Source organism: Staurois parvus, unplaced genomic scaffold (assembly GCF_062004578.1).
Source record: "Staurois parvus isolate SC_StPar_1 unplaced genomic scaffold, SC_StPar_1.0 ptg000104l, whole genome shotgun sequence".
Taxonomy (NCBI): domain Eukaryota; kingdom Metazoa; phylum Chordata; class Amphibia; order Anura; family Ranidae; genus Staurois; species Staurois parvus.
The window spans coordinates 12,663,621-12,676,959 of NW_028317900.1; the positions used below are offsets into that span (position 1 = coordinate 12,663,621).

General features: G+C 42.2%; 1 protein-coding gene across 1 annotated transcript in view; it reads left to right on the top strand.

Moving 5' to 3' along the window:
- Nucleotides 1-312: 312 nt before the first annotated feature.
- BUB1B (BUB1 mitotic checkpoint serine/threonine kinase B) overlaps nucleotides 313-13,339 on the top strand; it is a 73,539-nt gene continuing 60,512 nt past the window's right edge. The window contains exons 1-3 of the mRNA XM_089671339.1: nucleotides 313-356; nucleotides 3,277-3,426; nucleotides 11,876-11,935. Coding sequence (XP_089527465.1) covers nucleotides 331-356; nucleotides 3,277-3,426; nucleotides 11,876-11,935 — 236 coding nt within the window. The 5' untranslated portion in view covers nucleotides 313-330. The remainder of the gene's footprint in view (nucleotides 357-3,276; nucleotides 3,427-11,875; nucleotides 11,936-13,339) is intronic.

Below are 13,339 nucleotides of genomic sequence, written 5' to 3' on the forward strand. Positions count from 1 at the left end.
CAATATACTCCACACCACACCAGTCACAAAGTCTTTATTAATCGGATAACATAACATTTCATAAAATAACATCCTGTATTCTATAATAATGAACACAATTCAGCAGAAAAAAAAACCCAACAACCAATAAAAGAGAACCCTGTCACACCCGGAAGACAGCCATTCGCAGACGGTGCCACAAGAAAACTACATTTCCCGGAATGCTTTGCTCACCACTAAGGAGTCACGTGAGATGTCAGAACTAGACACCGGGAGGGGTTTTCACGTGATAGGTCACACAGCTGGCCAATCAGAAACAGGCGTGTGATTTAAATTTACGGAGAGCGGTGTATGCTGGGAGGACAGAACAGGAGGAGGTGAGTGCGGGACTTGTATTTCCGTACACTGGAGATATGGTGCTTTACGTCTGCCGTAACCGAGTGGTTTAGCCGTCGGACTGAGCAGTATTGTTCCTGTGTATTGGGGTACAGAGACTGGGTGGGACCTCTCTGAATGGAGGGGGACTGGAAGTCCGTGCCATGGCTCAGGCCTTGTGTAGACAACCACAAGCAGGAAACATACAGTGGGGGGGATTTACTAAGACTGGAGCCCCTGTGCATAGCGACCAATCGGATTGTATCTTCAGCTTGTTCTGATAGCCTGGGTTCACTATATACCACCCATGAGAATGGAGCCACATTCCTGCACAATTCACATGCGATTCTATCTGCTGCAATTTGAGTCCATTCCATTTCAATGGGCTCAAATCGCAATGCATAGCACAGAAAACGTGCAGGAACCTGTTCGCATGGTTATTCCACACCTTGTGATTGGGTGCAGGAGAATATTTGTGCCCTGTGTTGGTGGTGTCATTACCTTTGAAATGACACCAGCAGATCACAAAACAGAGGGCGACCGTAATGCGGTGCGGGAGCACAAAGATTGCGGCATTTCCTGAACCGCATATGTGTGAAAGCGGTTGTAAATCTAAGACATGAAATATGAACAAAGCATATCCCTCTATAGCTCCAAACTTTGGCCCCCTGTTTGCCTTTATCCAGCCTCTGGGGCACTTTTCCTCTCATTGATACAAGGCATTATTCCTGCTATGGATGACAATGATGAAGCAGCATTCCTTCCACCGACACCAATGATGGGGCACATATTCATCCAAAGGCACCAACGATGGGGCATACTTTCTTCCACTTATATAAACATCGGAACACTATTCTTTCCACTGACACCAACCAGGAGACACTCCTCTGTCCGCCGGCGCCCAGCAGGAGACGCTCCTCTGTCCGCCGGCGCCCAGCAGGAGACGCTCCTCTGTCCGCCGGCGCCCAGCAGGAGACGCTCCTCTGTCCGCCGGCGCCCAGCAGGAGACGCTCCTCTGTCCGCCGGCGCCCAGCAGGAGACGCTCCTCTGTCCGCCGGCGCCCAGCAGGAGACGCTCCTCTGTCCGCCGGCGCCCAGCAGGAGACGCTCCTCTGTCCGCCGGCGCCCAGCAGGAGACGCTCCTCTGTCCGCCGGCGCCCAGCAGGAGACGCTCCTCTGTCCGCCGGCGCCCAGCAGGAGACGCTCCTCTGTCCGCCGGCGCCCAGCAGGAGACGCTCCTCTGTCCGCCGGCGCCCAGCAGGAGACGCTCCTCTGTCCGCCGGCGCCCAGCAGGAGACGCTCCTCTTACTGAGCATGTGTGGGTTTTTTTTTTTGTTTGGTTTTTTTTTCCTTCCTCTCCCACTAACCAACCAGGCCAATGCATTTCATATTTCCATTGGCCTTAGTTCGGCCCTCCCAAAGTCTGCAGGACAGTAGGCTGGCCCTTTGGAAAGTTTGGAGACATCTGCTCTATAGTGTGTACTTGTCTCAATCCAGAGCACCAAGTGTCATTTCTGTCTGCTACTTTGTTCCTCTGCTATCCGCTTGAATCACTTCTGACAAGTTATCCTGACACCAGGTGAAAAATTGTGATGGGGAGGGACTTCCAGCAGGTTGACAGCCTCAGCTCTGTTCCTGTGAGCTGTGTGAAAGGGGCGTGTCTTTCCTTCAATCAGCTCTCAGAGCTCTCCGCATTGAGCTGTGCAGTGTAATTTCAGCTTCCCACCCACTTTTTTTTTAAAACAATTATCAGACAAGCTTTATAAATTAAGTATTTTGGATCTAGAGAACAGGAGACTGCTGATAGACAGTTTCCAACCTATGTGGGAGAATTTGTTTCATCTCTGTGTATCGCCTGAGGCCTCTCACTTCACTGGATATAAGGATTTACAACTACGTAAGCTTTGAAAATGAAAGCTAGATGCTGATTGGTTGCCATGCACAGCTGCTCTAGTCTTGGTAAATCCTCCCCTTCATTATAAGGATATTAGTGGAGTATGATGAAAACATTGTAAGGGGGCTTAGGTAAGCGGGGGGCTGGGGAATCTGCTGCACACAGGTTTTCTACTTTCATGCATTGAATGCATGAAGGTTAAAAAAAAAAAAAAAAATCTTCCGCCTTTACAACCATTCCAGTAAACGCAGTGCTGTGAGCTGTGCATGCGCAGGCAGGTAGGGGAAATTTATTGCAGAAGAGATCTTTTGCAATAAAGCCTGCCTGCCTTCTTGCTCATTGTTGCAATGGATTTTCAAGTTCTAAAGCCTGAAGGTTTTTTTTACCTTAATGCATTCTCTGCATTAACCACTTTCTGTCTGCCACAGTACATACTACAGGGGTGGGTGACACGTGCAGGCTGGATGACATACAAGTTAGAGGACAGTAAATTGCGGCTCAGGGATCATGTGATCATGTGGCAATGATCACAATATTAACAAAGCTGTTATGTTGAATAACAGCTGTGCTTCCTATAGAGTGTAGCTATGATTTCCTACAGCTATCACATGATACCTGGGCCAGTCACAGATTTTGGCATGTTCACTTTTTGAGATCAATAGCAGGGAGCAGCAATTGTCCTGAACACACACAAACTGGCCAAAAGGGTCGCGTTGCATGAATTGTTATAATGGGGTTGCTAACTGCAGAGTTTATCCCAAACCTGAATACTTTGAAGACATTGCTGGAGCTGTGCATTGATCTTATTGGCAGCCTGCATTCAGTATGTGTTAACATGTTAGTGTCCTGATTTTTGTTTCCTTTCTCCAGTGTTTTGGAATTATAGAGAATCATATTAAACTGTAGAAAACATATCTTTGTTACCTGTGACAACTAGTCTTTTACATCTATTAAGGCTGATTTAATAAGACCGTTCATCTGACCCTAACCATCTATCTTCACTGTGTACCATGTTTTTATGATCTACAGGCCGTTCACCATGGCACAAGGTGGGGATGAGTGGGAACTGTCCAAAGAAAATGTTCAGCCTCTTCGACAAGGGAGAGCTATGTCCACTCTTCAAGAAGTACTTTCCCAGCAAGAAAGTTCTAACCATCATTCCATTCAGCAACAGAAACAGTGAGTGTTTTTTATGCTGCCCCCATTAGCGAGATTTTCCCTCATTTACTGTTCTGGAGACAACCTTTTACCTGACAAAGTCAGGGAAACTCTACAATGTGGAAACGGAACAATTAAAAGCTGACAGAGGTTCTAACCTTCCCTAACCTAACTTTAAAAAAAAGAAATAAAGGGCATATTTACTTCTGTCTGTGTATCCATTCGAAAATTTCCTTCACTTCCTGTCTGGTGAATAGATTGTTCCCGAGACAGTGCAAAAGAGAAGAAATCTCTCTAACGGAGCACCAAACTGCATTAAAACCTGACAGCAGTTCTTATCCTTTCCCACTGTTTTGGATATCCCACTATCCAAAAAATAAACAAGTTTTAGCTAAAGACGCTTCAAGCAATTCATTTTGTGACTCTTTTGCAAAGTTTCTTACTTGGAGATTCTGCCAGTAACAGCTCTTCCTTTTTTGCAGGGTGACAATGCTAAGCCACTGCTTCACAATTAGCGGCAGCCCAGTCAGCTTTCTATGTGAGCTCTTTCAATTGCCCATTTGGCTATTAGATGGCTAGACCAATGGCCAACTACACAGCAGGCTGACAACTCTGCTTCCAGTTGCGAGGCAGTGGTTTAGAGCTGTCAGCCTGCAACATGAAGTGCTGTTACTCGCAGAATCTCTAGAAAGGGAACTTTCAACAAAACCATATTTTAGAAGACTGTGTACAGTGAGATATACATTGAACACCGATGTAAGGTTCACAGTCATACACTTTTAAAGTATCAATAGGTAGGGGTCAAGATTGACTCTAAAGTGGTTCTAAAGGCTGAAGTTTTTTACCTTCATGTATTCTATGCAAGAAGGTAAAAAACCTTTTGTGGGAATCTCCCCTCTGAGCCCCCCTTATACTCCCCTGAGCAAGATCTATTTTTTTTTTTTTTTAATTTAAATATTTATTTTCAAATATAGCAATATAAATATTTCCAACACAAGAAGTAATAAAATACAACATAACAAATTTCTTCTAAAAACACTTATTGCATATCATTTTCTCCCCTTAACCCCCTTCCCTCAATCCCCCCCTTCCTCCCACCCCTCTTCAGTAAACCCCTGACATCTGTCCGATTCCCATCTTTATTCTTATTCACGGAGTAGCTTCTTTCTTCTTTGCTCTAAATTCCTCCCATTTCTTCCATTTTGTATAATAAACCTCCATCTTATCCTCCTGTATATAGTATAGTTTCTCCATTCTAACAATCTGATCCACTCTGTTTATCCAGTCATCTACCTTCGGTGCCTCCACTTTACGCCAAAACCTAGGTATCAATCCTTTAGCTGCATTTAAGTAGCACTCTATACCCATATCTTTAAATTTATTCATTGATATTTCTGTGATATGAAAAAGGCATATCTCAGGGTCCAAACCAATCTCAATTTCAGTGATATTCCTAATTTGATTTATAACCTTTCTCCAGTAAACTTGTATTTTTGGGCACCCCCTCCACACGTGATACGTTGTGCCCCCCTCTCCACATTCTCGCCAACATCCAGGTTTTCTCACCACTCATTTTGTGCTCTACCATCGGAGTGATATACCACCTACTTAAACATTTATAGTTCAACTCCACCTCCCGCATGCTAACATTTCCATGTACCATTCTATATATTTTTCTTTGTGTATGTTCCTCCCACTCCACCCCCAAATCCCTTTCCCATTTTTCTATATATCTTAATTTTACCTTACTATCTAAATCAGTGAGAATTTTGTATGTTTTAGCAGTGCTGTGTTTCCCATCACCTCGAACTTCAAAAAATTTCTCAAATTCCAATCTTTTCTAATTCTAAGGGGCTTCGTCAATTTCCCCACGAATTGTTTTAATTGATTATACCTCCATATATCTAGGTGAAAATCCCTCCCTCTTCCCTTTTCAAATCCTCTAGTGTTCTTAAGTTTACCCCCTCCATTGCGTCTCTCAACTGAGCATCCTCTTAATCCATTTACCCGTAATTTCCTCTTTACCTGGGGGGAAAAACTCTGAATTTCTTAATGGCATTAACAGTGAATTAAAATCCCAATTCCTCTGTTTGTGCAATCTATCCCATTCTTTCAAAACAATCCTAGTGTATGGACTTGTGCTCTCAGCTAATTCTCTAAACTGTGTTGACACCCAAACGATCCCACTCAAATCTTTCCCGCTAAGTGTATTTTCTATTGTAACCCAATTTTTACTCTTCGTATTGTGTTTCCAGTCAAAAATTCTTGATAGGATCACTGCTCTATAATATCTTTTGAGATCCGGCATTCCCACCCCACCCTTTTCTTTATTTCTACTTAGCACTTCATATGATACTCTAGGTTTTTTTATTTTTCCATATATATCTTGTTACCATTTGCTTAATTGTTCTAAAGTATGTCCCTGGGAGTTTAATGGGAATCATTTGGAGTTTATACAAAACCTTAGGGAGAATTACCATTTTTATTAAGTTAATACGACCTAACCACAAAGGATTTCCTCCTCCGATTCTCTTCAATTCCTCCCTAATCTCATTTAACAATGGTATATAATTTGCTTTATAAAGATTTTTCTGTGAAGAAGTAAGTTTCACTCCCAAATATTTTATTTCTCTAACTTTCCATATAAAGGGGAACTCTCTCTGTATCATTTCTTTTTCGCTCTTTGGAAGGTTTATATTTAATATCTGTTTTACTCGGATTCATTTTTAGGTTTGCCAATTCCCCATATTCCTTCAATGTTTTCATTAGGTTAGGAAGCGTTATCCTGGGGTTACTAATATAGAACAATAGGTCATCCGCAAATGCGGCAACCTTGTGCTCTATCTTTCCTACGTTAATTCCCGTTATATCTATATTTTTCCTGATTGTTAATAGCAAGGGTTCCAATGACAAAACAAACAACAATGGGGATAGTGGGCAACCCTGTCTAGTTCCGTTTGTCATTAAAAAAGACTCTGATCTCTCTCCATTTACCATTATCATCGCGGAAGGTCCTTCATACAGTCTTCCAATCCATCTCCTCATCCTGTTACCCAGTCCCAAAGCCTCTAGCGTATCCATCATGAAGCTCCAATTAACCCTGTCAAACGCCTTCTCCACGTCTATTGAGAGCAACCGTACTGGATTTTTTCCCGTTCGACTTTTCTGAATAAGCATCAGGGATCTCAACCCATTATCTCGACCCTCCCTTCCTCTGATAAAGCCCACCTGATCCCCATGTATCCAATCTGGCATCAGATCCCTCAACCTATTCGCTAAAACCTTTGCATACAACTTCGTATCTGTGTTCAGCAATGATATTGGTCTATAACTTGAGCACTGGGAGATATCTTTACCTTCCTTATGTATCAAAACCACCTGGGCCTGTAGGGATTCCTGTCTCATCTCCATCTCTCCTCCCAACGCATCCATATATCTCTTTAATTTAGGTAGTAGTAAGTCACTATATTTTTTTATAATACCTCACGGTATACCCATCTAGGCCCGGACTTTTCCCCGACTTAAAGCTTTTTAATGCTGTTTTTAGTTCTTCCTGTGAGATTTCAGATTCTGAGGAGTTTAATAATTCTTCGCTTAATTTTGGTAATCCTGCTTTTCCTAGATATTCTCTTCTTTTCTCCTCATTTACCTTTTTGATCTTATTTGTAAGGTCGTTGGGGGCAATATTATATAGTTTACTATAGTAATCCTTAAAGACTTTTGCAATTTCTTTAGTTGAGTGGACTAATTCTCCCTTAATTTTTTTTTTTATCTATATAATTTCTATTTTTATTCTTCCTCAGAGTTCTCATCAAATATTTTCCCGGTCTATCTCCCCATCTATATCTTTCTCCCGTAATTTTATGAAAAATTCTTGTTTTTTCTTCCTCCAAAACTTTTTCTAATTCTTCCCTCCTTTTTTTTTCATTTTTTCCTTTATCTCTTTCATTATTACTTTTATGTAGGAGTTCCAACTCGGCTATTTCCTTTAAAAGCTCACTAATCCTTTCTCTCCTTTCCCTTTTTATCTTTGCCCCAATCGCAATTAGGATTCCTCTGATGTATACTTTGTGCGCCTCCCACACTGTAGCCCTTGACACATCTCCCGTTTCATTTTCCTCAAAAAATCTCCCTATCTCCTCCCTAATTTTCCGTTCAGTATCTTGATCCATGAGAAGTGCCTCGTTCAGCCTCCATGTCAGTCCTCCCGACGACCTCCCTCTCCATCTTAATTTTAATGCAACAGGGGCATGATCTGAGAGGGTCATTACTTCTATCTTAACACTAGACAAATCTTCGATAAGACGATGATCTATCAATATATAATCTAATCTGGAGTATGTTTTATGAGCATTAGAATAAAAGGTATAGTTTCTGTTATTTGCTATTCTCCAGCTATCCACCAATTGGCTCTCTCTCATCACCTTCTTCAATATTCTCATCGACTTGTTTCCCTCTCTCGGCACTGTAGAAGTTGTGTCTATTTGTGGGTCCATACATAGGTTGAAGTCTCCGGCCACTATTAAATATCCCTTAGAGAAATCCATCAATTTCTTCAGAACCCCTTTCAAAAACATCTCTGGTTTCCTATTAGGGCAGTATATATTTGCTAGCGTACACTCGATATCTTGCAGTTTGCCTTTCAAAAACAGAAACCTCCCATCCGGATCGGTATTCCTATCTTCTAATTCAAACCTAACATTTTTTGCAAATCCTATAGCCACCCCCTTTGCTCTCTTAATTGGGGAATCCGCATAATACCAAACCGGATGGTATCTAGATTTCAACGTAAGATTTTTTTTTTTAACTCTAGGTGTGTTTCTTGCAAGAATACCACTGAGGCCGCTCTATGCTGTAGTTCTCTAAATAACCTAAATCTTTTACTTGGACAGTTCAACCCATTTACATTATGAGTTATGAACTGTATTTCCTCCATGTTTTGTTTATTTGTCATCTTTCTATTTTACCATCTCCTTTCTTCTTCCATTTCCCTCTATCTCTCCTTTTATGCCAGATGTCAGTTTTAAAAAAAACCCTCTCCCCCCTCCCCTTCCAATTCCCTCCCTCCATTCTGCTTTAGGCCTATGGCTTGCCTTCCTCCCTCCCACCCATTTTAGGCTTGTAGTTTGCCTATAAATCTGAGGATCTAAACCCTTCATAGATTTTGTACCTTGGGGTTGAGCTCCTCCCATGAACAGCCTCTCCCACCCCCTCCCCCAGATGCCCCTTGTCTATTTCATAAACTCCAGATGATTCCACTAAGATGTACTTCGTTCGAGTGAACAGGAAGTAGGAAGAGAGAAAAAAAAAAAATTCCTCCTATCTTCCTCTCCCAATTAACTGCCAGTCTTCCTTTACTCTGGCCCCACTATCTCCTACCTCCTCCTCCCAACCAGAAATTTCTATAATTTGCAAATCAAGTCTATCACAAAAGTCTCTTAAATCCTCAGGAAATCTCAAGTAGGCTGTAACTCCATTCTTCCATCCGATTACACTCAGGAATACCCCATCTATAGTGCACATTTTGTTTTTTCATTTGCTCTAACAGGGGTTTCAGATCTTCTTCTCCTAAGTGTCTCTGTTGTCAGATCTGCAAATATCTGTATATTTTATTTCTCCATATTTAATATTTGATCTTCCCTTAATCTTTCTCCATATCTTTTATCACACATCTTTTGGAATTGGACAATTATGGATTTCTTTTCTCCATTTCCATGTTGAATCCTTCCAATTCTAAAAACCTCTTCCAGATTCACCTGTTCTGTTTCTGGTCTATCTCTTATGGAGTTTAGGATTTTACAGATAAAGTCTCTCACTTCCTCTCCCTTCACGGACTCCGGGATACCTTTTACCCTAAATTTCTTCCTTCTCTCCCTGTTTTCCTGTACTTCCATCCTATACAACAGTCTTTTTTGCTCTTTCTTAATATCTTTTGTCCTTTTTTCTAAACCAGAGATAGATTGGGCGTGATTTTTAATTGTTTCCTCTGTCTCCTCCATCCGCAATAGCAACTGCCCTAAATCACTCTGATTGTCAGTTCTTGTTTTATTGTTTTTTCTAGACTTTTGAACATATCTGCCATCTTTCTTATTTGGTACTTGTAGTTCACTTTCCAGATTTTTCCTCTCCACATTCTCTAATATTTGTTGACTATTATGCTTTATTCCCAGGGAAAGTCTCGGGCTAGCTTCCAAGCTCGTTTCCAGCTCACTTTTATCACAGATATCTTGAGATCTTTCTGGGGTCACATTACCTTGAGACGTATATTTTTTTTATCGTGCCTACTTGGGACCCCTTTAGCCCAGTACTTTTAACGTTTTTATTCTTCATCTCTTCTGTGGGTTTTATTCAGTTAAATACAGGTACCACCTTGGTTTAACAGCTTCAGACCAGGTATCTAGATTTCAACACGTGCTTAATTTTCCACTTTCCCACTATGCTCTCCTTCTTCCTCTTCCAGGGCTGCTAGTTCCTCTTATACACAATCTTCCCCAGGGAGTCTACCCCTCTTTAAACATACAGTCACCATATAATCACAATTTGCTAGGTCGTGCTGCTCACACTCACCCTCTGGTTGCTTTTCTTCTGGTGAGGCATCCACGAGCCACCAGCTGCTAACTTCAGCTTCCCACTGCTCTCTTCAGGGGGACTCCTCTGGGTCTTCTTCCTCAGACCCTACTCCCCTGTGTATAAGCTTAACACACACGGGGAGCAGGTCATCCATCACACAAATGTCTTCTCCTGTATGTTGCAAGGGGGGAGCAGGGGGGGGGGGGAGCGAGCCGGCGTCCTCACTCTCACTTCAGATGCCGGCCGGCTTTCTCCCCTTCCCAGTAGTGCTCTGCGGTTTCCCACGTGTCTGCTCCATGACTCCCCGCTCTCCCAGCAGCCCCGCACTTCAGTCCGGACCTCCTGCAGCAAGCCCCGCCACCCAGCACACCTTCCTCTCTCCACTCCCGGGCCGCCGGACCCGCTCTAGAGCCGTCGCTCGTGGGTAAGTCCCCGGATCAATCTTGTACAGGCATCTGGGTGGTGTAGGTGATTCGGAGAGCACCCGCTCCGTGCTCTCCTACGCTGCCATGACAAGGCTCCTCCCCCCGTTGACTATTGTTTTATCCGGAAATGTGACCCTGAGCAAGATCTCTATCCAACGACGTGCACAAGAGCAGCAGCTCTCCTGGATTTCTCCGTGCTCTTTGGCTGAGACACAGCAGTGGGAGCCGTTGGCTCAGGCTGCTGTCAATTACAGCCAGTGAGGAGGGAGAGAGGGGTGGGTCTGAGTCACTTTATGTGGGTTCAGGAGTGAGTATGCCTAAGTGCCCCCAGAGTAAGCAGCTTGCTCTGGGTGCACTCAGCAGGGAGAAGGGGTTGGCAGCGCCAGCGGGGCACCTGAGAAGAGGAGTGTCGGGGCTGCTCTGTGCAAAACCAACTGTTCTACAGAGCAGGTAAGTATAACATGTTTGTTGTTTAAAAAAAAAAAAAAAATCTGAACCTTTTAGAAATGGAGTTTTTCATTAAGCCTCAGCTGTCTTTATCTCCGAATCTATGAATCCATTTGGGAAGCATATTTGTTTTATCATATACATGGTATGAATTACTCCAGTTTGTGATTGAGTTTCTTTTTTAATTGTGCTGTGTGTTTTGTAGTGGGGCTAGGAAAAGAACTGTACAGTTGCAGGCAGAGTTCTGTAATAACCCTGCAGCAAATTATCAAAGTGAACCTAAACCTAAAAGGTAAATGCACTGTTAATATCTAAAAAGGAAGATGAAAACATTGTGTAGCTGTATTCTTCTAATTACCACATTTGGCTGGGGGACTGATATTCAATCAGAAATACAGTAGGGATGGGAGGGCAGGGTGTAAGGTGTTTGTTAAAAAGACAAAAAAAATACTTTAACCTCAATTTTCATTCAAGAGTTTTTTGTTCAAGTTAGGAAAGGTATGATGTATATTGAGGCTTGTGTGAAGGCTAACTCCACCCTTTCCAAAAAAATAAGATAAATGCATATATTATAGATTTGCAGGAAAAACAATTTGCTTTTATTTTGTGTGCAGCGCCAGGCTCCTACAGACTCTTCCTCCAGCTTTATGTTCATACCAAGGTACAGACTTTCAGTTGGGGTGGTAGAGGAAGTGTCTACATAGTGCAGTGATGGCTGAATTTGTGTTTTAACTGAGAACTAGATGTTTGTCTGTTACAATGGCAAATGGCCCTGGTAGTTCATGCATTCATGGATTTCTGTGAATGAGCTCCACACCGCTGCACAAATTTGACAGCGGCTGCGGGGAAGAAGAATCACTGCATGCTGTTTCAGCGGGAAGCATATTTTTAAAAATGTTTGGTTTTGAGTTAACTACCGCTTTAATTACAGGGGTGTCATGTGCTGTAATTTCATCTGATAAAAATCTGTTAGTAAACACACCTGAAGCTTTAATTAAAGTGAACATTTTTTTTTTCTTTCGTTTCAGAACTTTTGAGTTAGAACTTCGCTTCTATAATGGTGATGACCCTTTGGATGTTTGGGACAGGTATGAAGTTTTTTTTTTTTTTTATTTTTTTTTTATTTTTTATGTAACTAGACAAGATTCGTGAGCCATATTCTAGATATCTGAATGAAGGGTGGTCCAGTGTCCCAAAGGAGGTCATACTAAGTTGTAGTTAAAGCAAGGTATATAATCAATATTAAGCCAGGCAATCAATATAAACCAGCCTTTCTAACCTTTTTACCAAGAAAGAACCCCTACAATGGTTTCAGGTCTCAGGGTACCCCTACCAATAACACCTACAGCGATCGAACATGTGATCAATGACTTCTAGCTTTAAAATAAAAATAATCGTGAAATAAAAAAATAATGGTCAGAAAGGAAAGACAGAATTCAAATTGTAGTGACATCTTATCTTGGTCAGTGTAAAAGTGACATCTTACATTGGTGACCAGTGACTCCCCTTGCATTGGGTTTTATTCAAAACATAGAGTGTTCCCATATCTTTATTTTAAAGTTTTTAAATCTAGGTATGGATTGTATTGCATTGTTACACTGATCCAGCTTTGATCAATATAAGGATGCCCATGCCATATCTGTTGGACTGCCGTGGAAGTGGAGAATCACTGTAGTTGTCACCGCTACTACAGTGACTGATGCTGTCTTCTGGGTCCTGCGCTGAGTGGCTTCCCTGCTGCATAGTAACCACTGGGAGTCAGCCGCTTGGTATGGTCACCATTCACAGAACGCTTTGCATACTTCTCAATTGATGCAAAGCATTCTCTGATTGTACGAAGTGGAGATTGTGGTGGCACTGCCAAGCCCCCTCACCTTGTCCAATCACAGGATGTCTTGCAATAAAATTCATACCTGGAATTCAGCTTTAACCACTTGCCACCCATCCACTGTAATTCTACTGTGGGCAGGTGCTATGAACAGGCTGGATCATGTACATCTATGTCACTCAGCCTGTTCCGGTTTAGGAGCATGCCCCTTTTGTGACTGCTGTGTCCATCGACCGCAGCGAATTACAGTTACCGGTAATCAGTAACTGGGTATGATGTGATTGATCAAAGCTTATCACATGATGATAATATAAACAACCTGTCATGAATGACTTTCCATTCATGAACAGCTTGCTTACTGTTGTCATCTGTGGTTGGTCCAAAACAATTACAGGGTACCTAAATACCTGTACCATGTGATTTAGATGCAGCCAATCACAGATCATAACCATAGGCAAGCTGTTTATGAATTGGAAAAACATTCAGGACAAGCTATTGCTTATACAGTGATCATCACTGTATACCAATAGCAGTGCAAAAAAAAGCCAAACACAATCCCTGATCTGATCACCCCCCCAGAGTATGGTAAAAAGAAAAATTGGTTAACAAAAATTTGAATACTTTTTTTTTTTTTTTTTTTTTCTCCCCCCCCCCCCCCCCCCCC